The sequence below is a fragment of the Sebastes fasciatus genome, chromosome 4 (genome assembly GCF_043250625.1).
Source record: "Sebastes fasciatus isolate fSebFas1 chromosome 4, fSebFas1.pri, whole genome shotgun sequence".
Lineage (NCBI taxonomy): Eukaryota > Metazoa > Chordata > Actinopteri > Perciformes > Sebastidae > Sebastes > Sebastes fasciatus.
The window spans coordinates 7,164,035-7,191,560 of NC_133798.1; the positions used below are offsets into that span (position 1 = coordinate 7,164,035).

General features: G+C 41.7%; 1 protein-coding gene across 1 annotated transcript in view; it reads left to right on the forward strand.

Moving 5' to 3' along the window:
• The first annotated feature begins 977 nt into the window (after positions 1-977).
• The window catches only part of zfpm1 (zinc finger protein, FOG family member 1), a 122,376-nt gene continuing 95,827 nt past the window's right edge, over positions 978-27,526 (forward strand). The window contains exon 1 of the mRNA XM_074631729.1: positions 978-1,585. Coding sequence (XP_074487830.1) covers positions 1,546-1,585 — 40 coding nt within the window. The 5' untranslated portion in view covers positions 978-1,545. The remainder of the gene's footprint in view (positions 1,586-27,526) is intronic.

Sequence of the window (27,526 nt, forward strand, 5' to 3'; positions counted from 1 at the left end):
GATGATGACAAAATGGAACGGCTATTTAATTTTTATGCTTATAAGTCGGCTACTTTTGTTTCTCAAGCTTGGCAAAAAACATCATGAGGGTTTATTTGTCTAGTATTATTTGTAATTTATACTGCTACTCTGGTTTCTGCCTTTGTCTTTGCTTTATTTTCTAAATAATGGTGTCTTAAAAGACCGTTTGGGCTGGGCATATTATTTATGGATGACAAAATAATAATGAAATTAAATCAAATCAAATATTGTTTCATATGAAATACCTATGGGTGAAAAGTTATGTTTGTAAGCTAATAACCATGCTGTCATTGCTTGCTTATGAAAATTAGCTAACTTATTTTATCAACAGAGAAGTCACGTTTTAATAGAAATATTTTATTTTGATGACAAAATAATAATAAAATCAAATATTGTTTCATATGAAATACCTGTTGGGTGAAAAGTTTGTAAGCTAATAACCATGCTGTCAGTGCTTGCCTATGAAAATTTACTAACTTATTTTTATCAACAGAGAAGTTACATTTTAATAGAAATATTTTATTTTGATGACAAAATAATAATAAAATAAAATAAAATATTGTTTCATATGAAATACCTATGGGGTGAAAAGTTATGTTTGTAAGCTAATAACCATGCTTTCAGTGCTTGCCTATGAAAATTTGCTAACTCAATCAACTGAGAAGTCACATTTTAATAGAAATATTTTATTTTGATGACAAAATAATAATAAAATCAAATAAAATCGAATATTGTTTGGGTGAAAAGTTATATTTGTAAGCTAATAACCATGCTTTCATTGCTTGCCTATGAAAATTAGTTAACTTATTTTATCAACAGAGAAGTCACATTTTAATAGAAATATTTTATTTTGATAGATAAAGACTGCTTTACATGGGGATAGGTTTGAACCAATGGGAGCTGAGTGCGGTGCCCTACGTCAGACGTCAGGGGGCGTTCTCGCGGCGCGTCGGCTCCTCAGTAGTAAAGCGGAGTTGACTGTAGAGACTCTGAAGCGCTCATCTCCGTTGGAAGTGGCTCCTCCGCGCTTCAGTGACAATAACAGGCGGACAAGGGGGCGGACCGGGACCCGGCGAGGAGAGGAAACTTCACAGAAAACAATAAAGCAGCAGCCACTTCGCTGAACCTCCATACAACTTTTATTATTCATCATATTTCTGAAGACGTGCAACTGTGTTTGCCGACAGACAGACGCGCGGAGGGGTTGTTAGCGGCGGCGGCGGCTCGACCGGAGCGAAGGAATAATAACGCTCAGCAGGAAAACACCGAGAGAGAAAGGTGAGGCAAAGGAAGAACCGGGAGGACACAGTGACAAGTAAAGCAGCCACAGGTAGCCGCAGCTGCCGTGGCACGACATATCAAAGTGCAGGCGGGTCATGCGGATTTGTCGAAGCGCCGCCGCGTCGCAGCAGTAAAGAGAGAAGAAGAAGAAGAAGAAGAACAGAAGAACCGCACCGCTCCTCTGCCGCTCCGCCTCTCCGTCCAAGCGGGCTCTCCGGAGTCAGAGGGAGAAGAGCCACCACCATGTCCCGGAGAAAGCAGAGCAAACCCCGGCAGATAAAGCGTGAGTTACCGCTTCATGTTTTCAAAGTTGTCTGTGTATAGTTGGGAGTGTTGCCCGTGCGCCATGCGCGCTCTGGGAAGAAGCACCGCATGTGTTCGTGCGGTTGAACTGTGCGTTCACTATAAAGTTAATAAGTAGTGTGAAACTCAGCTGTAACGCCTCGACAGTAGTTTTATAACACAGTTTTTATAGGTAAATGTCGCCTGTAAAACACAACGCACACATGAAGACTGTTGCGCATTTGATATTATCAGCACATTTAACCTTTCAGTGCAACATGAGTTCACAGCGTTTCCTCTGAATAGAACAGTGACATGCAGTCTACAGACCGTTTTAAAGTTATTTAAGCGCCACTTTGGTAGCTCCTCGCTATCTGGACAAGCATATAAAAAAAGTTTTCATTTATTACCCTGCAGAGAGAATGCTTTGTCCATTGGCAGCTAAAACTGTAGCCGTGGCTTCCTGTTTAATTCTGTTGTGGAAACGTCAGTGTTCTCTGAAAAAGCTGATGTGAACAGAGATAAAGCAGCGATCCGATGTGAGCCAAGATAAAGATTAAAATTGGATCTTTTTTATTTGTTTTCTGTCTGAGGCAGCGCCGAGGCCGCCGTTGCATTTCCCCCCCCCCTGGCTTTTCACTTCTCTTTTCCCAGAGATGGGGCGTCAGATAGGCCTGCCTGGCTGATCTCTCCTGCTGATAGCTGCTTACAATTGGATCTTTTTTTTTTCCATCTATCCCTTTAACTCAATAATGCATCTTAGGGACCGCTTGAAAGGCCTTTTTCTTGGTCTGGGCGCTCGGCTGGTCTCCGTGCTTGACGAGTTCTTCCTGTTCATAAAAACGTGTGAAGGTTTATCGCTGGTGACTGATGTTCAAAGTTGATACAAAAGCATATTAATGATGTTGTGGTTAACCCCCCTCCGAGGCATGTTGCACTCTGTGAGTTGACGAAGAGTCTCAGTCTCAATGTCATGTCATTATACTGGAGATTCAAGAAAGAAATGTGTGTGTATCTATTTTGGAAGCTACAGCTGGAATGGAAACATGACATCAGGCAGGACAGTTTGTTTTAGTAAGTTATCACATTGAGCAAATAATATCTTGTGATCAGTGATTGTGTCACTGTGTTCCCAGAAACCTGGTGTCTAAAAGCAACATGTTGGAGGCTGTATGGTACCACGTTACATAGGGGTGTAAGAAAATATCGGAAATATCGAATATTGCGATCTGTTTTGTGATTCTGTATCGATTCTCAAAAATACTGTATCGATTTGAATTTATAGTTTATGTGCGAAGATTAACTCAGTCAATACCTTATTTCATTTACAAAGAGATGTTTCCTCTCAGTGTATGTGCCGTCTCATAGTAGTTGAGATGTTACCGGACTGTGATAAACGCAGATCCCGCTGTTCTGATTGCATAAAAAAGTCAACTTTTTTAACTCAGATTTTATGCATATGGTGGTGTGTTCTTTATACTATGACAGTTTTCCTAAAATTAGATTTAAATAAATCACAATATATCGCCTCGCTTACAGTATCGCAATAAATCGCAATATATTGAATTGTAGCCTCTGTATCGTTATACGTATCGTATCGCCAGATTCAATACACAGTGCGTTACAACGTTACATAAATACAGTTATGTATGATATTAACGAGTTGACATTTCTGACCATATATAAGTATCTCAGCTCTGGTGGCAGTATGTGTATTTTAACTAGAGCTGTGTATTGGCAAGAACCTGGCGATATGATACGTATCATGATACAGGGGTTACGATTCAATATATTGCGATAATGTAAGCAGGATGATATATTGTGATTTTTTAAAATCTAATTTTAGGGAAACTGTCATAGTAGAAAGAACACACCACCATATGCATAAAATCTGAGTAAAAAAAGTTTACTTTTTTTATGCAATCAGAACAGTGGGATCTGCATTTGCATTTATAACAGTCTCTGTAACATCCAGCATCATAGCTCTACTTTGAGAGGGCACATACACTGAGAGGGTGCATCTCTTTGCAAATTAAACAAAGTATTGACTGAGTTCATCTTTGCATGTACTATTAATTAAAAATCGATACAGTGTGTTTGAGAATCAAATTTGTGAGAGAAATGTATTAATAAATAATACCTGACAATGACTGATATATTTGACTTCAGGACATCTCTGACTACATACATGCTGAAAATCAAACATTTTTACTGTATTCATTGAAGTAGAAGTCCCTAGAAGTGTATGATTTAACTTTTTCCCATGGTCTAGTGTTCAAAAAAAGTTGACAAAAATTGCAATAAATCGTATTATCGAATCGCAATACTTGTAGAATTGCAGTTCTTAAAAACTGCAATACATATCGATCAAGTATCGTGATAATATGTGAATCATCCCAGCCCTAATAGACACAATACATTTTACTACTACCATAAGCAGCAAACCATTTAGTTGTTACTGATACATATAATGCCCCTTTTGAACGTCATGATTATCGGACATTATTGAGTAATGTTAAGTATACCGCTAATAATATGTTAATGAATGCGGACTAATTGTTTAATCAGTAGCATTAGCTAGCTAACCTGGACGAACGTAATGCTCTTGGTTGCTCGTTGCAGATGACGATGCGGTGTTCATCCTTAAGCAGATGTAGTTGAGGTTCTTGTTAGCTGCTCACTTTCTCCCATAGGTTGCCCCTAATAGCACCGAAACTCATTGACGGCATCTATTGTGATCAAGCATAGCCGCTGGGTTGCCATTAAGGATTCCTCTTGATGAGGTTCTCTGGTGTGCCGCTGCAAGTAGTCTATATAGTCTGTCACTTCCTGTTTTTCATATGTTTCCATAGAGAGGCCTATCAGCTGTGAACTCCCAGCAGGCACCTACAGTAAAGCCAGCAGCGAGGCCTGGAGATGTATCCCAGACCCTGAGGCTGATAAACTCAGGCTAGACTCGGCGTGTACGACACAGAGAGAGAGAGAGAGAGAGAGAGTGTGTGTGTGTGTGTGTGTGTGTATACATGTGTGCGTCTCAGGGGTGTTATGGCCGTCTTTATCAGTGCTTCTGGTCCACTATGCTTCCCTGTGCACCAGGCCCCAGCTGCAGTTGAGGCCAGCCAGGCTCTCAGCCCCGTGACTCTCTTGTGATTTGGCAGACATTTTGATAGGAAAGAGTGAGGAGTGATAAGGACTTTGATCGGCTGGGGGTGTGTGGGGGTTCAGCAGAGGTGGGGGCTGCTGGTGCTACCACTACTACTATTTCTACTGGTGCAGTGTGTCCACCATGTTGTTTTGAGCATGCTGCTTGTTGTCACTGATATGAAAAATTCCAGTCAGGTCACAGTGTTGTTGGGTCGAGTTTCATCATCACACTAATATACCTCTAACTACTTCCTGTCTAACGATGATTAATACCGCTCATTGATGTAGTTTGATATAATTACACTGGTGAAGCTAAAGCCAAGTGATGTTTTTTTAGTTATTGTAATTAGTTGTTCTTTGCTGTGCATTTTGAGTAATTAAATCTGGTGTTAATCTACTGTAAATGCAACTCTTCCTGTAACAGTTTCACATATATAGAGGTGCTTAAATTTTAGGTGTGAGCCCATGAGATTAGAAACGGACTGTTATCTTCTTATTTAATGAAGACCGGACAGACTTTTTTTTATCAGTTTTTAACATTCCAAGGGAGGAATTGAAGAAAAGCAGTATGCACGTGAGCTGGTTAAAGCAGCAGTGGGTAGAAATGGAGCAAATATGATTAAAAACATGTATCTTTTATAAAACGGTCACTATATCCTGACAGTAGTGCATGAGACAGGTAATCTGAAAAAAAATCATGTTCCTCTGTGTCCTCCGGTGCTCCTAACGGCATCAGGATATCACAGACCCGAGGAAAACAACCAATCAGAGATGACCTGGAGTCTGCCGTCCAGCCTCCGTCTATGAGAGCCGGCTGTCAATCACTCGCGAACTCCGATAAAACGGTCAAACTAGGTAGCGCTGATCAAATATGAATCAATATTCTGTTACTGTAATGACTATTTCTCTCCTCAAATGTTCCCAGAAACATCTTGTAGTGTACTGTTAGCTGTAAAATGAGAAGGTTTGTGACCCGGCAGCCATGTTGAGATCAGTTGAGGAAATACCAAGCACCGCCCACCAGCCGGACCACAGCCAATAGGAACGCTCTCTCTCTGAAATGACCTGTGATTGGCCAAAGTCTTCCATCATGGGCTAGATGTTTTAAAGCCTGAAAATAGAGCCATGAGGAGGTGCAGAAGTCTAGTTATCTCTCAGAACACTTGAGTTACAATATGCTGAAAGGTTATTATGGAATTTTTGCCCAATGGTGCCAAAAACTTGTTGCCTACTGAAGCTTTAATCTGAAGTCACCTGTTGCTTTCAGTAAGTGAGGCAGCGGATACACTGTGAATGAAAAGAACAATGTCTTTTTTTTTACAATGTATTTTATATTTAGGCTATGTGGGTTGGGTTTGAATTAATGACAAGTGAGAACTAATTTATTCAAAGTTCAGTAGCAAGTATCGTTTTCATAACCTGGGTATCTTATCGCCACTTTTATCAAAAATATACGCTGTGCTTTATACCCGCCCCACAAGTGATGTAGTTTGGTGTGCAGCTCTAGAGGAGCAAAGCTTCCCCCCACCCCTGCTTCTCTGACCTGAAATAACTTTTGTAAAAACCACCAGAAAAGCAACAATTGACGACAACAACAACAACGGAGACATTAAGACAACATAGCATGGATATCTTTTTCAATTTTTTCCCCCAGCAACAATGGATTAGGTCCAGGGCTTTCTGTGGGCCCATAGTTGAAGAGGAGAAGCGGGTGTTTGTGTAGCAGATAGATATTTGTCTGTGTCTCTTTGTGCGTCATCCTCCCCAACGGTTGGTGATCTTTCAGCCTGATAAGGCTTCTCTCCTTGATGGGGAGATAGCAGGCAGGCAGGCAGCCCACTGAGGCTGGATCCCTGGGCTTATATTTTGGCGGTTGAGATGGGAGACGCGATAAAACTTGGCGGCGATCGCTGCTGCTGATATCGCAGAACGCAAGAGAGAGAGAGAGAGAGAGACAGAGAGGTTGGGCAGATGGAAGGAGAGATGGAGGATGGAGGGCACATTGTAATTACATCTGGCTGTTGCATGCCATTTTCCCAGCGTTGTTGCGTTGTTGTCGGTGGTTTTGTTTGCGATTGGCTGGGGGTGGATCTCCAGATAATTAAAAGAAGAGACAAGCAGAGGGAGAGTGGGGAAAAAAGTGGGTTGATAAGAGGGAGGAGAAGAGGAAGAGTGGAGGTAGATAGTGGGAAGAAAGAGATAGAGAAAGACTGAAACAGTGTGTGGAATACATAGCTGGTAGATGAATGTGTTGTGGTGTGTTTTTAATGGCAGCCCAGCCAGCTCTGCTGCTCCCCCACCCGTCTGTGAAAGATGTTTGAGGCTGATAAGGAGGCCTGCTGATGGTAGATAGATAACACCCTGCAGATCCACACTGCTGATTGGGCCTTTCTCTGTGTGTGTGTGTGTGTGTGTGTGTGTGTGTGTGTGTGTGTGAGTGTGTGAGAGAGACAGACATAGCTTGGTTCCTATGACATCAGTGCTAGAGCTCAGAGGTCAGCATGAATAATACACTGCCTCCCACGGCTTAAAGCAAACCGGGACGCCTGCAGAGGCCAGACAAGGAAATCACCACACTGACCTCCTCCTCCTCCTTTTCTTCTACTTCTCCTCCCTTTTTTCCCCCTCTCATTAAACAACAGTAAAACTTCTTTTTAGCTTATAGAAGAGGTGTTTTCAGATTGCTAAAATGACTTCAGATAGGTTCCAGTTGAGTGTGTTGCAGCTGAAAGGAATGTGTTACTGTGTTGTTTTTTATCAGTAGTCTGACAAGGCTCAGGTCACGTGATTCAGAGATTAATTCATTCTTTGTGAGCCAAAAGTGAAATAAAACACACAAGCACGTCTAAATTCCAAGCACCAACACACACACCCATAAGGCTCATGCATCTTGGTGGCTTTCCCTTGTGTGTTTTTTCTCCGTCTTTGTTCTGCTTTTAGCTTGATGTGAACTTTTGATAAGCCGCGGGGCCTGATCTCCGGTGCAGATAGAGATCGCCAAGTGCGATTAGAGTTGTTATCAGGCTGGAGCAGGCAGGAGCCGAGGCTCCACCGCAATAACAACAGGCCCAGGCAGGAGCAGCCGGGGTCCGGACCCTGGCAATCAGTTCCAGCCCTAATGGGATTAATGTTGTTGTATAATTAGATGATAGGTGTGAATGCATTTCTTTTCTCCCTCAATCTTTTCTCACTCATTCAAACTCCCCCTCCTCCTCCTTCTTTCCTCCCCTTGCCTCTCCTCTCTCTCTCCTCCCTAACAAGCATTGTCATTGATTAATTTAATTAAAATTAATACTACGTATTACTCATTCCAGATTCTGTGTAAGATAGCGCAGACATGTTGGGAAATTTTGGTGTTCATTGATGATTATCTCAGGGGGGATTTTTTTTTTTTCTTCTTTTAAATAGTCTTTTTCTGTTAAAGAGCGTAAAAGTTGAAGAGCGTACAGTAGGCGGGAGGGGGAGAAAAAGAAAAGTAACAGCATCAGCAGGATGACTCGCATTGGGTTGATTCTACTGACAGATATTAAACTGACTAGATGGTGACTGATTGCGTCTCGGACGCCAACGATTCTCATGCTCTTGCTCGGTTTGAGAGTTGCATATGACGGCAATCAGTTACACCCACATATGCATGCGCGTATAGCATCTGCACTGGGGGTGGACAAAACCAAGTGAACACTTTAAAAACATAGAAATTATCAGGTTTTCTGTGTGTAGTCAAAGCAGTCCTGATTGGATCTTTGTAAGAATTGGTCCGTTCTTTTATGGTTGAAGAAGCTGAAAATCAACTTTCCATAATGGTTCAATAATGTTTTTTTTCATGTGACCTGAACATTAGTGAACTTGACCTCTTCTTTTAAACTTGATTAGCTCAGAAAAGCACCAATTTTCAGTTCTTTTTCTGTGTTTTTATACCTTGTGGAAGTGCCTGTTTTCTTTCTGCTCTTGTGTAAGGTTTTAGCTTCCTTGCATTAATGTGTGTGTTTGCATTGTGGCTATTCAAGGAGCGTTGACAGAGAAAGAGAGTGTGTGTGTTTGTGTGTGTGTGTACATGGTCAGATACACCAAAGGGGGAAGTTGGCAGGGTTATAGAGGAAACACCGTTTGTGTTCGGTGTGTGGATGAGTTATTACCCTTTCCTGCTATTTACCCAGGGGACAGCCTCGTGGTGAATTATGGTTCCCCAACTCAGCGCCGTTTTAAAAGGTGTCACCCTTGACCTCGGCGCTGACGACTCCGTAGATGAGGGAGGAGAGAAAACATTACCCCGGCCAACAGTAGCGTAATCTATGTCCAAACTGTTTGCTCTAGCAGTAATTACCACTCTGCCAGCTCTTCCCAGGGAGCTTTGTGAGGGCTTAACTCATGGCTGACGTGCTCCCTATTAGAGACAGTGGATGTTTAACTAGAGGAACCAAAGAATCCAAGCCTTCTCCTCCAGCTGCTGTCCGATCGATGCATGAAAACACAGGTTTGAGGACACATGATGGTGATCATGAGATCAGAGATGTTTAAGTGTGTGTGTGTGTGTGTGTGTGAGTATGTATATATACTGTATACTGTATATATATCTGTATTAGGCCTGGGACGGTTCAACTATCTCCCGATTCAATACTATCACGATACTTGGGTGCAGATTTGATATGTATTGCGATTTTTAAGTATTACAATTCGATTTTGCGATTTATTGCGATTTTTGTTAACTTTTTAACACTAAACCATGGGAAAAAGTTGAATCATACACTTCTAGGTACTTTTACTTTGGAAATATCTAAATGAATCAATCAATCTTATTTCCATATATTTATTTTGTATATAAAGTTCCCTTTGTTAACACCTTATTTTGTAAACCGGACGTAGTCCCACGTGTCTACTTCCTCTAACTTCTCCAAGGTGGTCTCTAGCTCTCCCGTCAGCTCCATCCTCTTTATTCATCCATGGTCAGCTCCATCGTGTCCGTTTGAATGCTTTTAACATAAATGTCAGTATATGGGTGCTCTACAGTTGTAGCATCGGCCCATTTGACTACGAGGATGAGAACGACGGCCGGCTCGACCGCACGTTACCGCGATACGATAACGTTTCCTGTCCGTGACAGAGTTAGCATGCAGCTTTAGCCGTGATGTCTAGCTCTGCTTTTCCTGCAATGTGTGAAACCCAAAGTGTTTCCATACTTTACTGGATGTGTAGTGTTTACCACTTTAGATTTAAAATGGAAGGGTCGTTTCGGCTCACATCGGCCGGCTGGCTTGTTTTGTTTGAAGGATAAGATAAGATAAGATAAGATATTCCTTTATTAGTCCCACAGTGGGGAAATTTGCAATATGATACGGAACGGATATGACGTCACGTTACTCAGACTACAACAATAAAAGCAGTAACTTCCTTTTACCTCCGCATAGACTCAAATGAAGCAAATACTGTATATCGATTCTGGCATTAAAAAAATCTATTTCAAAATCGTAAAAAATAAAATCGCGATACATAGGTGAATCGATCTTTTTCCCCACATATATATATATATATATATATATAATCACAGAATATAAACCTCACTTTATCAATGCAGACCGAATGGAGGACATTTAGGCTGAAGCAGCTGTGTGTGTAGTTGCTGGTTGTAGGAGGTGTTTTTGTGTGTGGGATAGCTGTGGGCCTGATCTCTGGTCAGAATGACTCTGGACACTCGAAGGACAGTGTATTCGTGTGGATATATATCGGTGTGTGTGTATGAGAGAGAGAGACAGCCAGTGTTATGACAAGGCCCCCCCCAGAGGCAGTGATAAGACAGACCATTTGCTCCTACTGTGCTGGGCGCTCTGTTCCAGGGTGTTAAGGCAACCTGGGCAAACAACACCGCCTGACCTGCTTTTACAGCCACACACACACATACACACACACACACACACACACACACACACCACACACACTTCCCAACTGCTCTTGTCCCAACCGACCGACAATAAATGTAACTGTAGCTTGAAGCTGCCAAGGTTGAATTCCCAGAGCACCAATATTAAATCAGACAAATTGTCAAGGGTCAAAGGTCAAAGTAGCCTGACAAGATGGAACAATAGTGAAGTGCTTAATACACACACATTCTTTCGCATTGACCTTTGACCCCTTGTGCACCTGCTCCCTGTGCAGTCAGCCATCAGCTGGGAAAAAATCCTCACCTTGTCATATGGTTGATCCTGGGTAAATACCTTGTATCTGTATATTTGTTAAGTTTTAGTATATTTTTGAGTAGTATTTTTAGTGTATTCAGTACAGTGTATTGATTTAGGTGTAATGGGCAAAAAGGAGGTATCGTAAGAGTTGATCTCATGGCGTTGTGCATGAAGGAATGTGAGCTTTGTTCACATGCATAGATACCTGTGTAGATGGAATATATTGGGTACAATGAACAAAAATGCAAAACATAGCGTTAGACTCATCATGTCACACTTTTTATTTGTGAAATAATTACTCATATGATAATGTTTGGAAGACAAAACAAGTTGCCCAAATGGACAACTCTTACTGTAATAAATAGGATGAGAAGTGCTATTTATTATTTTTTTATGATTTTTAAATCTATTTTTGAATGCCAGAATCAATATATTTTCTTCTTCGACTGTAAAGACTTCAGACAATTCAGCAACCAGGCTGGTTATTAGAATGAAAGAATAAAAAGGAAAGCAGAGAAGAATAGAGTGGGAGAAGAGGAGAGAAACAAATCCAAAGACAGGATGGAAAAGGTGAACAGTCACCGGGAGGAAGAAGATGAAGAGAAGGGGACAATGAGCGAAAGAGGAAGCAGAGGAGGGTTAGAAGGAGGAAAAATAGGAGGCGATAAGGGCGACTCAGTGTTCGAGACAATGCAAGTAGAAAGAGGAGATGCTGGAGGAGCCTCCTGGGAGCCACCTTAACAGAGGAGGTCTAGACCAGCGGCTCCTCTTGCTGTCTGTCTACACACACACACACACACACACACACATACACATACACACACACACATACACATACACATACACATACACATACACATACACATACACACATACACACACACACACACGCACAAACATGCTTTCATAAAAACAGCACTGTTCCCTTAGATCAACAGTCAGGGCTCGAGCTTAAGGACGTCTCGAAAAAATATGATCTGGGAGGATGAAAATTAATTTTGGGACGAGAGTTGAAAGAAAAATATCCCAATATACGTTAGAATGAACGGCGATGAAAATGTCTGCATGTTTTGTGTAGCGCACCGTTATTATTAAACCTCCATGACAACATAAACACACACATACACACACAGCACATACCGCCGGCCTCCGACCTACCGACAGCCGCAGCAGTAACGGAAAATTATTCCCAAGTCAATGAGGTAAACTTTCTAGTATTAATGTTACCAGTTAGCTAACGTTAGACTGTTTGATGTTAACAGTAACGTTACAGTTAACGCTCGCTAACCAGTCAGCAGCCGACATCTGCATTCACAGTGAGAGCTGATGATAACGTTACGTTAACTAAGACGAGTCAAAGCTCCGCAACAGCGCAAATCATGTTACTAATGTTAATATATACACCGATCAGCCATAACATTATGACCACTGACAGGTGAAGTGAATAACATTGATTATCTCGTTACAATGGCACCTTGCAGTGGGTGGGATATATTAGACAGCAAGTAAACATTTTGAACTTTGTGTTGGAAGCAGAAAAAATGGGCAAGCGTAAGGATGTGAGCGACTTTGACAAAGGGCCAAATTGTGATGTCTAGACGACTGGGTCTGAGCATCTCCAGAACTGCAGCTCTTGTGAGATGTTCCCGGTCTGCAGTGGTCAGGACCTACCAAAAGTGGTCCAAGAAAGGAAAACCGGTGAACCGGCGACAGGGTCAGACCCGAGGCTCATTGATGCACGTGGGGAGCGAAGTCAGTGTTGTCCGATTCAAAAGAAGAGCTACTGGAGCTCAAATTTCTGAAAAAGTTAATGCTGGTTCCGATAGAAAGGTGTCAGAACACACAGAGCATCGCAGTTTGTTGCGTATGGGGCTGCGTAGCCGCAGACCGGTCAGGGTGCCCATGCTGTCATAATGTTATGGCTGACCACTTATTTACTTACATACTCATCTTCATCCCTTTTAAGGGTAATAAGGCTGCAGTGAGATCTCTCCATCACATGTTGTCCGTGGCAACATGCTGCTCCTCTCCCCATGACAGGAGCATCTTGTGCAGCAGCTCCTCCAACTTTAGGATGCAGCAGCAGCAGCAGGGCCGGTTCTTGCTTGTTGGGGGCCCATCTGCAAAATCTTGTTTTTTGACCAAATGCTACTTTATATACATAGAAAATATTTTAATTTAAAAACATGCAAATTATAAAGGAAAAAACAATAAAATGATTTTTTTAAAATAATAATAATAAAAAAGTTTTGGATAAATTATAAATTTATGAACAAAAATGAACCACTTTTGATGTTCGATTTATGTTAAAGGTCACTTTGAATGATTAACTAATGGTAATGTAGAAAAACAAAGATTTTAAATTTGGGACGGTCCACATTCATTTTGGGACGACTTAGGTTGTATATCTGGACGGTTCCGGGAGGATGGTGAAAAGAGTTAGTTTAGAGTCCTGCACCACCTTTTTAAGGGATCAGGATTCTCAATGAGCCTTTTTGTGGCAGGGCATCAGTAATCTTCAGGTGGTTGACATCAGTGATGACCTGGGCAGCTGCTAAATTTCAAGCTTTCGAAACTCACTTTCTGGTCTACTAATTAGCATAATGTGAAAATGCAACTATTTTTTTTTATCATATGTCAGTGTCAGAGCTATAGTTATTGTTGCAGTTCCCTCTGGCTGCCAACAGAGGATGATAAAAGCCATAAATGACTTGTTTTCCATTGCAATGTACTGTTTATGTATACTTGATTACATTTAGGAATGTAAGGCTGATCATCAGGGCCGTGTTGGTGAGTGATGAGTAGCTCACCACTCCTTTTCTCCCTCTCCCTGTCTCTCAGTATCTCTCTCTCTCTCTCTCACGGCTCCGTATGTACATTATGAGTCATGTGAGCCAGTAGTGTTGCAGTGATCCGGGCCTTTGGATTGCTTTGTGCTTGTGTAAACCGTGGTGCTCTGGCTCCCCGACTGATAAGTGAGCTGCCAATCAACTGGCTGTGTGTGTGTGTGTGTGTGTGTGTGTGTGTGTGTGTGTGTGTGTGTGTGTTATAGTGGGGCGGGAGGTGTGTGTGTGTCTGGCCTTACAGTATGCTCATACGACTGTGCAGTATGTGCCACAGGTGAAAAGACATCATATTTGGAGCATTTATTATAAATGAGTTACTGTAAAAAATACATTTTTGAAAGAGGAATTCACCAGAATTCACCATAAATACACACATTATTATACGAGAGCTCTTAGGGCTGAAGATTATCATTACTATCTTAATTATACCTCATAGTGTTCAGCACTGTGCTGCTGTGTAGACTATATTGTCTTTATTTTGACTGTGACATTCAAAGCTTGTGATGGCCTGGCCATCGGAAACGGTGAGGGCATGTGCTTGTCAAACAGCATCAGATATAGGATAGGAAAAAAAAGAAGATATATATATATTTTTTCCTGTTTTTCCTGTTTTTTAAAAAAAAATGCTGTGTAGGTTTTCCTCTTAAGGTCTCTAAAAAAGAACGTCTCTGTCGATTTTCAATGCCTAGATGTATGGGCTGCAACTAATGACTATTTTTTTTACTATGGATTCATCTGCTGATTGTTTTAATTGTAGTTAATTAATCATTAGATCTATAAAATGTCAGGAAATTATGAATATGTACATTAAAATTTCACAGAATCCTCCTAGGTGTCATATTTAAAGGTCTATATGTTCATACATTAGTGTTGTCAAAAATATCGAAGTATCGATATGCAATACATATTGATGCTGAGTATTTGAAAAGGTTTCAGTACTCATTTTCTGCAGTATCGATACACGAGTTCCAGCTGCGCTTTCTGCTCTCTCTTCTCTGGAATGTTAGTGTATGTATATATATATATATATATATATATACACATACATACATACATACATACATACATACATATATACACTGAGAGGGTGCTGAAGGGGATTCTTTCCCAACAATGACCCGCTAGCTGTACATTATCCCGCTTATTACACGGCTACTTACTTAAGAAATCAATAATTTGACCCAAAAACAGTCCGCCAGAGTCCGACATCAGAGATGCGCCCATAGCAACGGTCTGTTATACATAGCAACGGTCTGCTATAAAGAAATAACAGTCCGCAGAACGCCGTGATTGACCAATCAGAATCGAGTATTCCAAGCCGTGTAGTAAGTAAAGTATAAAGTATGGACTGAGTTAATCTTTGCATGCAAACTATTAATTAAAAATGTATACAGTGTTTTTGAGAATCTATACGGTATCACAAAACATAATATCACAATATTCGATTTTTTTTTTATATTTGATGTTATGTTTATATATATATATATATATATATATATATATATATATATATATATAAACATTACAATAATTAATTAAATGTTGTGACATGATATGGCCGAATTTTTAAATAGTCTATGTTACAGTTGCTACAACAAGATTACTGGTATCAGTAATGAAAAGTCCATATCAAACTGCTTAATTTTCCTCCTATGGTTTTGGGGGAAAAACACATTTGTGCAATATCTTGACACGTTGTTTCATCTTCTGTCTAGATGAGGATGCAGATAAAGCTTGAGTGAGCTACAGTGTATAACTAACTTTATGTAATCTTCCTGATTAATGAAGCCTTGTTGTAACATCATTTATTATGGGCGTGTGGATCTAATATAACTTAACAGCCTGGAGAGACAGGAAGTCCGACCGTAAACACTCCTCCAGTGTGTAGACGCAACAGCAGAGTGAAACACAATGTCACTGTGATATCAGGTTAAACAACAAAGCTGTAATGTTATATTTTCCAAAGTTTATTATGATTTTTGGACCTTACTATCACTCTGCCACCCTCGCCCCTCGCCCCCTCACCTCCACCTTCAGCTGTTCCATCATTTTTTTATACCTTTTCTTTCGACCCTCCACTGTTTTTTAAAACTCTTCTCTCTCTATCTCTACCCTTCCACCTCCACTTCTCTATCACCCCTTCTTTCACTCTATCTATCTGCCCCCTCCTCCTCTCGCTCTCTGTCTCCAGCCAGACCCCTAGCCTTGGCGAACCAGGTCTTGGCGGTATGATAATGTGGAAAGTTGAACTGGCCCCATTACAGCGAGGCTGATGGTAGGGCCGATAAGGCTGTTGATAATGGGTGCAGATAGCGCTGACACAGCGGTCCAATAGCCTAGCCCTGCCCCCCCTCCCTCCTTCCCTCAACCCCCTCAACCCCCCCACCCCCCCATTATCATTCCTGCCCACCGATGGGCTCCCAGAACGCTATCTCCTCTCCATTTCCACTCCTGCGACAGATAAGAATGGAAATACTGACTTCATAGCTGACTGATTAAAGTGTCTGCCTTTCTTGATAATACACAGATAAATTATGTTTTTTTTCTTCCTCTTCTTCTTCTCTCTCTCTCTCTCTATCTAGAAAAGGGTGGGGTGCAGCAAAAAGAAGAAAAACCCTCTCCTCTTTTCATTTCTCTTTTCTTTTGTGGAGCTTTTTTTTTGGAGGAGGAGCAGGGAGATGAAGTACAGAGAGAAAACGAGGGGGGGATTGAGAGATTCTGTAGTGGTCATATGATTGGGAGAAGAGTATCGAGACGTGGAGTGTATTATATTTGCGGATCCTGTTGGCGGTATAGATGTTAAAACAGCACGGACACAAAGATCATTGCGGAATAGCCATCAGTACTGGCCTGAGTATAAAGAAAAGTTGTATTACTGGCTTTTCGAGTCATTATAAAGGCAACAAGAGAGTGTTGGTGGGAGGGTGGTTGGTCATAGAGATGGGGAGATAGAGAGAGAGTAGAGGCAGACAGACAGACCTATTTGCAGCCCAGTGAACTCCCACTGCAGCTACAGCCGTTTCCAGGTTGACTTTTTTTTTTTATCACTGATCCCTCGAGTTTGATACCAGGAAAGATCCCTGATGGATATGCTTCCTGCATCCAAATCCTATAACCCATTTGCTTTTTACCCCCCCCCCCCCCCAACACACACACACACACCACCAGCAACCTCCATTTCCCTCCCTCTCTTATCTTTAGCTCTCCAGCTCTCTGTCTGTCCAACTGAACTTCTGTCCTCCTCCTCCTCCTCTCACCTCTTCCTCTGTCCTCTCCATGAGGAGAAATTACCCATCCGCACCATCACTCCTCCTCATCCTTGATATGGATGGTGATGGTGATGGTGTCTGGTCTGTCAATAGCTGGGTTTCCATTGAAGTTGTTGGATGTGAGTTTTGACGTATTGCACTGGATGAGATTAAAGTAAATGGCAAATCAGGGTTCAACGTTTTTTTTACTTGCCCCTATACAAATTGTTTTATTTATTAGCAGTTGTCAAATAACAACAAGGACTAAAATTAATTATCATGTTTAATCTTTAATGAGTAAAGCTGGGCATACACTGTACGATTTTATAAATGTTGTTGTGTACTTCCTACTCCTCCTGTACGAGTTGATAGTTTGCGATGTAAAGCCAAAGCTCACGGTTTATGTGATCACACTGTACACAGTGTGTCAGTGTGCTGACTTGACTATGACTTGCCCCAAACTGCATATGGGCATGTGTGTAAAGAGTACCCATAGAACCCATTTTCATTCACATATCTTGAAGTGAAAATCGCTATGCCAGTTTTTCCATGTCAAAATTTAGCGTAAGTGTGGAGCATTATTTAGCCTCATTCGCAACAACCCAGTATGACATGATTGGTACAGATGGATTCATCAGGTTTTCTATTCTCATATGATACAAGTATTTTCACTCTAGCTTACAAATTGAGCCGCTACAACCTAAAAATAGTAAGTTTTGTTAATGCGTTAAAGAAATTAGTGGCGTTAAAAGGAATTTGCGTTAAAACGTTATTATCGCGTTAACTTCGATAGCCCTAATTATTACAGTACATATTATAACATTGACACCATCAATAGAAAACTATTACCGTAAAACTATCGGCATATCAGTCAGTAATAGATAGGTGTGAATGAACAATTTTTTTTAGAAACTGTCCTTTATATATTAGAGGCCTCTCATAGGGAGACCAGCACAATCCAACAACATTTTAGATTCAAGGAATGATTGAATAATGAGTACTAAAATCTCACATTCTGCTCATAATCCAATTTTGGTTGTAGTTAATTTCATTATTGTTGATGCTACCAAAAAGCACAACAGTTCTAAAAATGTTAATATGTAAGGGATAATGTACAGCGAGCCGGTTTTATGATGTGAAAGAATCCCCGACAGGGCGATGCTGCACCCAAAAACGCCCCAAAACAGTCCGCCAGAGTCCGACATCAGGTCTGCTATACATAGCAACGGTCTGCTATAAGGAAATTACCGACCGCAGACAACAACAACAGCTCAGTATATGCTGCTGGTACATGAGGGATGGAAGCAGCAGGGACAGAAACATGTCAACACAGATGAGCACCAACCAGACTGCATACTCGCCAACCCTCACGATTTTCCCGGGAGACTCCCTATTTCATTGCCCTCTCCCGGTTTCCTCCCGGGGTCACAGTTCTCCCGTATTTCTCTCGATTTTACGACAAATTTCAACACTTTTTTTCCTTTTCGTTATCTTATCCTGTTTCTGGAACTGAACAGTGTGTATAATCCTATATTGTGTCCACGCAGACGACAAAAGAGCTACATCAACTGTTGTTTCCCGGCGAAAGAAAGAAGGCATGTGATTGTGATTTAACCTAAAGAAAGAAACCTTCTGTGACTTTCTGGGTTTCCTCTTTCAGCCTGTAGACTGCTTTTAATGTGAAGAACCCGGGCCCGTTTTTCTTGGAAAATCCAACGAATGTGACTTTGGTGTAGCTAACGTTCGGTTAGAAATGGAGTCCGCTAACGCCAACGAACGACCAGCCTCCCCCCCACCACAACTCAGAGTCCAACACAAAATCCACGGAAGCACAAAAAAAACAAAGTTATATCTAGGGAAGCCCGTCTTGCAAAACAGGAATGTGACCAATATTGGGCAAAAAATACTGTTGTGGGAGTATAGCAGAGCCAGTGCGAGGAGTGTGTGTGTGTGTGTGTGTGTGTGTGTGTGTGTGTGTGCGTGCACATGGGAAGGTGTCTGCCCTGTGACCTCTGACCGCAGTCGGGAGGCTGAAGCAGGAAAAGTTAACACTATAGGATCAACATCGATTCATGGAGGGGCATTCGTTTGGTGAGCTAACATTACTGCCCAGCATGTGAAATATATAGCGATATTGTGCTTTTAGCTGCTAATGTTGCTAACGTTAATCAACATGATGCCTGTCAATGTTCAGGCTCGTGTGTGTAGGTAGTGCAAGCATGAGCAACAGGATGCTGAGGTCCCCCACACCACCTCACTTTGGTTTTGAAATCCTCCCTTTGTTTAAGGTCTCACCGTTGGCAAGTATGCCGGACTGTACGAGTATTTATATCAAAAGAACCTTTTTCCAGTCCCAGATCAGCTTATTTGGGTCCATTTATCGTTAGTACATTAGAAGTCTGGTCAGCCTGTCATATAGTCATCCAGCATCTGGGTCAGCCAGTCATCCCTCCAGTGAGTCAGTCAGATGTTGTGTTCTCCAGCAGGGAGCAGCGGGATGGAACAACATGCTGTTTGTCCGGGCCACACTTGCTGACCTTGATAGATTAGACCCAGAGAGGCTTTTCTGTCTGACACAGAGCAATGATAAGTCTGTGTGTGAAATAGTTTTTTCCTCTTCTCAGAAATATGGCTGCAGTGTGGACTGGGACAAGATTGTGTGTGCGTATGTGTGTTTATGTCAGTCTACATCTACCAACCAATCTTCCTATCTGTGTCTGCTAATAAGCAACTCCACTCCCACCTCACTAGATCACATATCTAAATATATTTTCTTTTCCGGCACACAGTCTGCTTTGTTATATGTGACCAGTTCTATGGCTAACACACATGGCTCCTGCTGCTGCATTTTACACATTAACCATAATTAGGATGCAGAAAATCAGCATTAAGGTTGATTAAGGTTGATTTGATACCAAAACCCGACTTTACATATTAAGGGCAGTGCTCCTTTTTTGTCCTGTGAGTCCACAAAGAACGGGGAGTGGAAGGCTTAGAAAGAAAGAAAGAGAGAAAAAGAAAGAAAGACGAAACTGTGATAAAAAGCCCAGATAAGAGAATGACTGTGTTGTGTAGGAGTTGATATCAATGTTATCTATCTGTCTTTTTTCACTCTGCGAGGCCTTCTGTTGTTTTTTTAGCCCTTATCTTGCTGCACCAAAATGCCAGGAACAAAAAGGGGAGAAAGAAAGAAATTACCGTGTAGATTATTCATGTGGTTTGGCTGATAAAATGTTGATGCCAAAATTAAGACCAATACACAATGCACTTTTTTTTTCTTTTTTTTTGCTCTGCATGTGTTTTTCGTAATGATATTTGTGCTTTTTTTTACGTGTCTGTAAAGGTTTTTGCATTGTGTGCAAGCTGTGCGTTGATAATTTCCTGCCGTTGCTTGCTATTAGCAGATTAGACCTCATTTAACTCTTTATGCCCTCCCTGACACCAATTCATTACATGCACACCCTCTGTCTCCATAAACACATACACATGCAGACACACATTCTGGTGGGCCCAGATAAGCTCAGTCCTCAATCTGTCGCAAATAGAGAGGCACAAACCGGCAGCGGACAGGTTTGAGTTTCCACAATGACAGGCCGAAACGCCGCCGTCAACAACGGTGGCAGGAATGGTGCGCCGTGATTGGCTGCTTTGTGGCACGAAGCCGTCCGATGCTGTCCCAAGAGAAGACATGAAGACAGGCAGGTCAACAGCTTGACCCCACTTTACATCTGAATCCCTAATTGCTCCTGTGCTTAATACAATAGCTCTGAATCCCCCGCTGACTGACTCTGTGTGTGTGCGTGTGTGTGCGTGTGTGTGTGTGTGTGTACTCATTCAGTATTCATCCTCTCATGGGTACAGTGTTTGTTATAATTTAGCATAGTAGTCCCTATTACTTCCAAAAAAGCTGTCATTAATTCAAAAGCTTACTATTATTATTATTAATATCATACTGGTGTAACAATTCAATATATTGTGATACCGTAAGCAAGACTATAAACTGCGATTTTTAAAAAAATTTAATTTTAGGAAAACTCATAGTAAAAGAACCAAAAAAAAAGAAACAAAAAAATTTAGCATAATTTTGGAGCGTTATTTAGCTTCCTTTGCAACAAGCCAGTATGACATGGTTTGTACCGAATGGATTCATTAGGTTATCTACCTTTAATACTGAGTCCGCTACAACCTCCGAAAGATCGAACAGCGGCCGGGCCTGATGGCGGTTCGTCGGATTTTTAAGAGGTTAATTAAAAATCAATTCATTGTTTTGGAGAATGGATACAGTATCGCACAACATAATATCGCGATACTCATGTTTAACGCTATTTTCTTACACCCCTAGTATAGTTTTTAACTTTTAATACAGCTAGATTAGCTAACAGTTAACAGCTTATCTTATCACCTGACTCTGGGTAAGATGGCAAATGTGTATTTCCCCAAATGTTGGACTGTTAACAATTCAAACAGTTTGCCTATTGCTTCCATGTTGGCCTGCCTGACAAAGCTTTAACTCCGGAAGTTATTGCTCATTTGCATGACTTGATATTTTATAGTAATTTCATACAATAATGGCTCATCCTCTTTTTTATCATGATGGAGTACACCTGTAGAAATAGGCCGGGAAAATCCATAACTGAAATGAGAGAATACTGCAGGAAGAGTAATGAAATGAAGTACGGAATGATAAACCATTAATTTAATGTCTTTGGAAAGACACTTTATTAGGTTATATTTCCTATTTTCTAAGGTTAGATTTTATTAGGTTATTCTATCTGAGATTAGGATCTCTTATAGAAAGAGGGATTTTATTAAGCAGTAAACTGTCTATCTGGGGGAGAGAGAGAGAGAGAGAGAGAGAGAGAGAGACTGTTGGACAGTGACTAAGACACACCGAGAGAGAGACAGAGACAGAGACAGATATGAGAGAGAGAGTGGTCCTTGTGTTTCACACTTGACCCTGTTTTTAACCGTAGGTCACCTGGCACGCTACCTTCTGCCCCCCCAACCCCCCTGCAAGCTCAGGTTACCCCTGTAAGTGTGTGTGTGTGTACACACATACATACACACAGTTTTATACACTTTTTTTAGAAATCAACATTTAATCAGTTTAAATGAATATCAAAATGGTTAATTATGTGATGTATGGCACATATAATTAATTAGTTTGATCTTGTGTGCTATTCAACCTCAAATAACATTAACACGTTTTCTAAATTTGCAAACCTCCATTGCCTCAAATGATTGCGGAGGCAGGATAAGGACATATCGGACATCGTCTGTAATTTCCTCCGGCTCATCGTGGTTTCCTTGCCCTTACCTCTTTGTGCCTCTTTGCCCCCTTCCCCTTCCCCACCTCCCCTTCTATCACCCGCGAGTCTTCTTGTCTGTGTATTAGTATTAGCAGCAGCAGTAGTGTCCCCTGAAGTAAAACAATCTGCTGTAATCTATCAGCGTGTTATCGGCCCTATCTGAGAGCTGAGAAAGCCAGGGCCGGGGCTGTGGCGCCGCTCTCCGGAGCTGATAAAGTTTCAGAGTTCAGCGATGATGAATGTTAAGAAACTACACCCTCGTTACCGACGATGTGGACTTGGCAAAGCGGAGCGATAGGGAGGGGTCTGTGGAGGTGGAAAATGGAGAAAAAAGGGTAGAAGAGGAGGGTGGTGGTGTTGATGGGGAGGGGAGTGAGAGAGGAAAAAGAGGTCTTCTTGGCATCAGTCGTGGGTTGAGGGGTCAGGCCCCGGTGGGTGTTTTTCTTTTTCAAACACACACACCAAGTCTTTTCTTTTCTTGGGTTTCGCTGCTCCCGGAACAGGGCTCACTTTCTTCTTTTTCCCCACCTTTAGTAGTCAGGTTTCTCTGTCCATTATGATGTTTTAAAGCAACCCCCCCCCCTCTTATGCTTAAGGGTTACCTACCTGCCGGCCTAACTCTGTCGCGTTGGTATCAAAGTTCTCATCGGCCGCCAACTCTGCAGTCCATCCGTCCCAGTGAACACATCGACAGCTTCTATCTTGCAGATTACGATGCAGGTGATAAGAGAGGCGGTTCACAAAAGCAATGGTACAAATGCCTGATAAAGCATTAGGTAGTTAGTCGACTGATGATTAGCGGGCCATATCTTTTGCATTCATGCTATTTTTAAATGCATTGGACGTGTTTATTTGAAAGTGGTGTGCATTTGAAGAAACCGAGTGCTGTTGGCTTGTGAGATTCAAACTGGATGGTTGCCAGTTTGAATCCTCTGAGCAGTTAACATGTGGGTGGAAAAGGGGCAACTTTTGAGGAGCCCTTGATAGGGATGTTAATAATTAACCGTTTAACCGCTAACCAACGTTAAGAATTCTAACTGATTAACGCTATCGGTTAAACGTCAAAAGAAATATTAAAAATAGAGGAGTGGCTTGTCACTTAAAGGAGAAAGGCTGGTCCACCTTAAGAGAGTCTGAGTCGGTGTTAAAGATACAGGAAATTGGCTCCGGTCTTGATGAGTTGTAGCATTTATTCACCGACAAATAAACTGAACACACACTGCTACAGTTACGTTCACAGCTATAACACCACTGACAACCCCACACTCACCGCCGCCACACACACAAGGTCTGTCAGGCTCTCGCTAGAGGTACGCTGACCACCTGGCAGCTAAACTAAAGGGTGTCGCTATATAGTGGTATTGACGATGCTACAACTCCTCAAGACCAGAGCCAACTTCCTGTATCTGTAACACCGGCTCAGACTCTCTTATTTAATTTTGAATATTTCTTTTATCCATTTAACCATTAATCGGCAAAAATTCTTAACATCGTTTAACGGTTAAACGGTTAATTATTAACATCCCACATTAACAAGTGTATGTGGGATTGAGTCAAAATAAACTACAGTGTGTGTGTTGATGGTAATGAAGGAACACGTCACCTAGTGCAACAGTGTGACTCATTGATGTGTGAAATAGTTTTTGGACAACAATGGAGCTCTATGGCACAGAAGAAGAAGATCTATCAGGCTGTGATACACTCAAAATACTTGTTACTAGATACATTCATTGTTGGTTTGGGTCTTTAATTGGATTTGTTGAAAAATATAGAACATCACCAGACTTATAAATAGAACTTTGAGCACTTAAAAAAAGTGTTTTTCTGAGAAATGTCTTTTTTGTTTGTACATCGTTGTCTCCTAATGTATCCAGTCTTTGAGTGTCACACACACAGACACACACACACACACAAAGGGAAAGCGATGTGGTTTTCAGTTCTTAAGCGCACAAAAGGAGACTAAAAATGTGCAAAAGGGAGAATAGGAGGAACCATTGTGATTGTGACAAAGTTCATGAGCGTATAATAGCAGTTAATGCGTGGCGGGGCGCGGGCAGCTTTGTTCGCCAAAGTGCCGAGCTCTTAATAGAATCTGATAGATAGACGCCTGTCTCCTCAGGCCTGTTAGGGGGGCGTTGGGGTGGGTTCCACTCATCAAGCCAATAGTCTCCCCCCCCCTCTCTCTCACTCTCCTCCTTGTCTTACTGTCATTCTATGAAGGAATAATTTGTCAATAATTGGCCGTGTCATTCTCGTCAAGACGGTTTGATAAAGCGCCGACTCTTCGGGGGCCGGGCCGGAGAATATCTCAAAAAATGGGGGAAGCGGGGAAAAGGCAGCATGTGGCAGCAGATCTGAGGCAGTGATAGGGCCATTAAGCGCTTTAGAAGTATTTTAGCTGAATTCACACAAAGCAAAAATAGATAAATAAATAATGAAAGAGGAAAAAGTGGAACGGCAACTGTCAGGGAAGTGATACAGACTTTAAGAAATCATTTGGGAGGGTGAAAGATAAAAGATTATCCCTCTTTTCTGCCAACTTATTGCCTCCTCAGCCATCGCTGAGGCTAATTCGCTTACTCAAGCAATCATGCGGACATACCGTGTCCCTGTGTGTGTATGTGCCACAGCCCCGTTGCCTTCAAAGTGCTGCTGGGAAGTGCTTATACCAGCAGCAGTATGTATAAACTTGTGTGTGTGGTGTATGTTGCTTGTGTGAATCCGATCCTGCCTCCATCCACATCACTCAGCAGTGTATGGCATCCATTATCTGCTCCACTGTAAGGGGCAGGAATTTTCCAGAGATAGCCCAGAATGCTTATTATCTTTAACATATCTCTGGATGGCTGACACTCATCTGATTGGCTAAATCCGCCTTCCCAGGCACATTCCTCTGACCCCCCTCCCCAACAACCCCAATGACTGCAATGTTGGGAGACCCGTCCTTATTCTGGAGCTTAGGCCCATTCGGGAAATAATATCGCAATAGTAACTGTGCTAATCCGGTCATCACCAGAGAAACCAAATGTTTCAAAGATATTTGATACAGTACATGGGGGGGGGGGAAAGGATACCTACCTTTCCGGGTTTTGAAATATCTGGATAACAATGGCGATGAATGAAATTGCATTTTTTTGTAGTTATTTAAAAAATACATTTAGAAAAAATTAAAGGCAACATCTCTTTCTACAAACAGTGACCTAGCTACTCTGTCTACTCTTATAAAGCAGACTGTAAAAAGGTTAATATGGGGACTATTTTATTCGTTAGAATGTAGGTCCAATCAAAAGAGAATTGACACCTTACTCCAAAGTGTTGCACTTATATAAGGAGGTCTGCACGGTGGTGCAGTGGTTAGAACTGTCGTCTCAAAGCAAGAGGGTCACAGGTTCAAACCCGGCTTGGGGGTCCTTCTGTGTGGAGTTTGCATGTTCTCCCCATGTCAGCGTGGGTTTTCTCTGGGTTCTCCGGTTTCCTCCCACAGTCCAAAGACATGCAGGTTAGGTTCATTGTTGACTCTAAATGTCCCGTAGGTGTGAATGTGAGTGTGTCTGTCTCTATGTGTCAGCCCTGTGATAGTCTGGAGACCTGTCCAGGGTGTACCCCGCCTTCACCCAAAATCTAGATTAGATCGGCTCCAGCCCCCCCGCGACCCCGAACAGGATAAGCGGTTACAGATGATGGATGGATGATTAATATAACGATTAATTTACCCAAAATAAATATAAAAAATGTGTCTGATTAATATTTCATTCATTCATCTTCTCTTAAAACAAACAGATGTAACAAGATAATAGAACCTGTTTGTCAAATGGATGATCAGAAAAATACTGGACCTCTAATTCAAAAGGATTAGAGAAAAAGATGAATTTAACCACGGTAATGTCACAGCAACCATTTACCCTGAGCTGGAGAATCAGTACTTTTACTGAAGTACTCGACTTAAAATGGTTATGACATGGAGTGGACATCACTGGAGTTGAGCGGGGCGGCTGTGGCTCAGAGGGTAGAGCAAGTCGTCCACCAATCGGAAGGTCGGCGGTTCGATCCAATGTCAAAGGCTCACATGTCGAAGTGTCCTTGAGCAAGAAACTTAACCCCAAATAAATCCTGAAGGCTGAGCCATCGGTGTGTGAGATCCTGATGAGCAGGTCGGCTCCTTGTATGACAGCCTCTGCCATCAGTGTTTGAATGGGGGAATGCTGACATGTAGTGTAACATGCTTTGAGTGGTTGGAAGACTAGAAAATCGCTATATAAATACAAGTCCATTTCATTTTTTAATATTTCTTTTAACCGTTTAGTTATTAACATCCCTAGTCAATATACTATAATGTAGCCAGGTTTTGTTGTAGTTATGTCACGTTACCCGCATCTATATGTACAGATAACCCTGGTGGTGTTTATATGTGGTCCTGTGACATCCTGTAGTGCTGTAATCCACCAGTGGAGGTAAAGGGGAGATTTCCCTTTTTAGTATTGGGAAGCCCCCCCTCCCTATCAGTTGAGGGATCTGACTGATAACAGTCGGCAGGGTTCTGCTTAGCTTTTTGGGTTGCCTGGCCTCAGTAAACCCACACTGACCTTTCAGTCAACTGGTTCCGCTTTGCATACCTACTCGCCGTTTCCCTGTCATGCAAATGGAAGGAGATCCAGAACAGGCTTCCTCGGAGTGGGGAAGACATCGCTTGGAGCTCAGTGGACTCTGAGAAGAGCGAGACATTAAGAACATTGTTGGAAGAGGTGATAATTAACTGGGTTGTGGAACTTGACATTAAAGTTTGAGAAATTTGGGGTTTTGGACTCTTTTGGACTATCACGATACTTGGGTGCCGATTTATAGATATTTAAGTGTGTGTGTGTGTGTGTGTGTGAGAGTATGTATATATACTGTATATATACTGTAAATGTATCAATACTAGGGCTGGGACGATTTACCTATCTCCCGATTCAATACTATCACGATACTTGGGTGCAGATTCGATATGTATTGCGATTCAATATTACGATTTATTGTGATTTTTGTTAACTTTTTTAACCATGGGGAAAAAGTTGAATCATACACTTCTAGGGACTTTTACTTTGGAAACCATCTAAATTAATCCAGTAAGAATGTTTGATTTTCAGCATGTATGTAGTCAGAGATGTCCTGAAGTCATACATATCAGTTATTGTCAGGAATTATGTATACAATTTTTTTCCAGTAACCCAAAAATCAAAGAA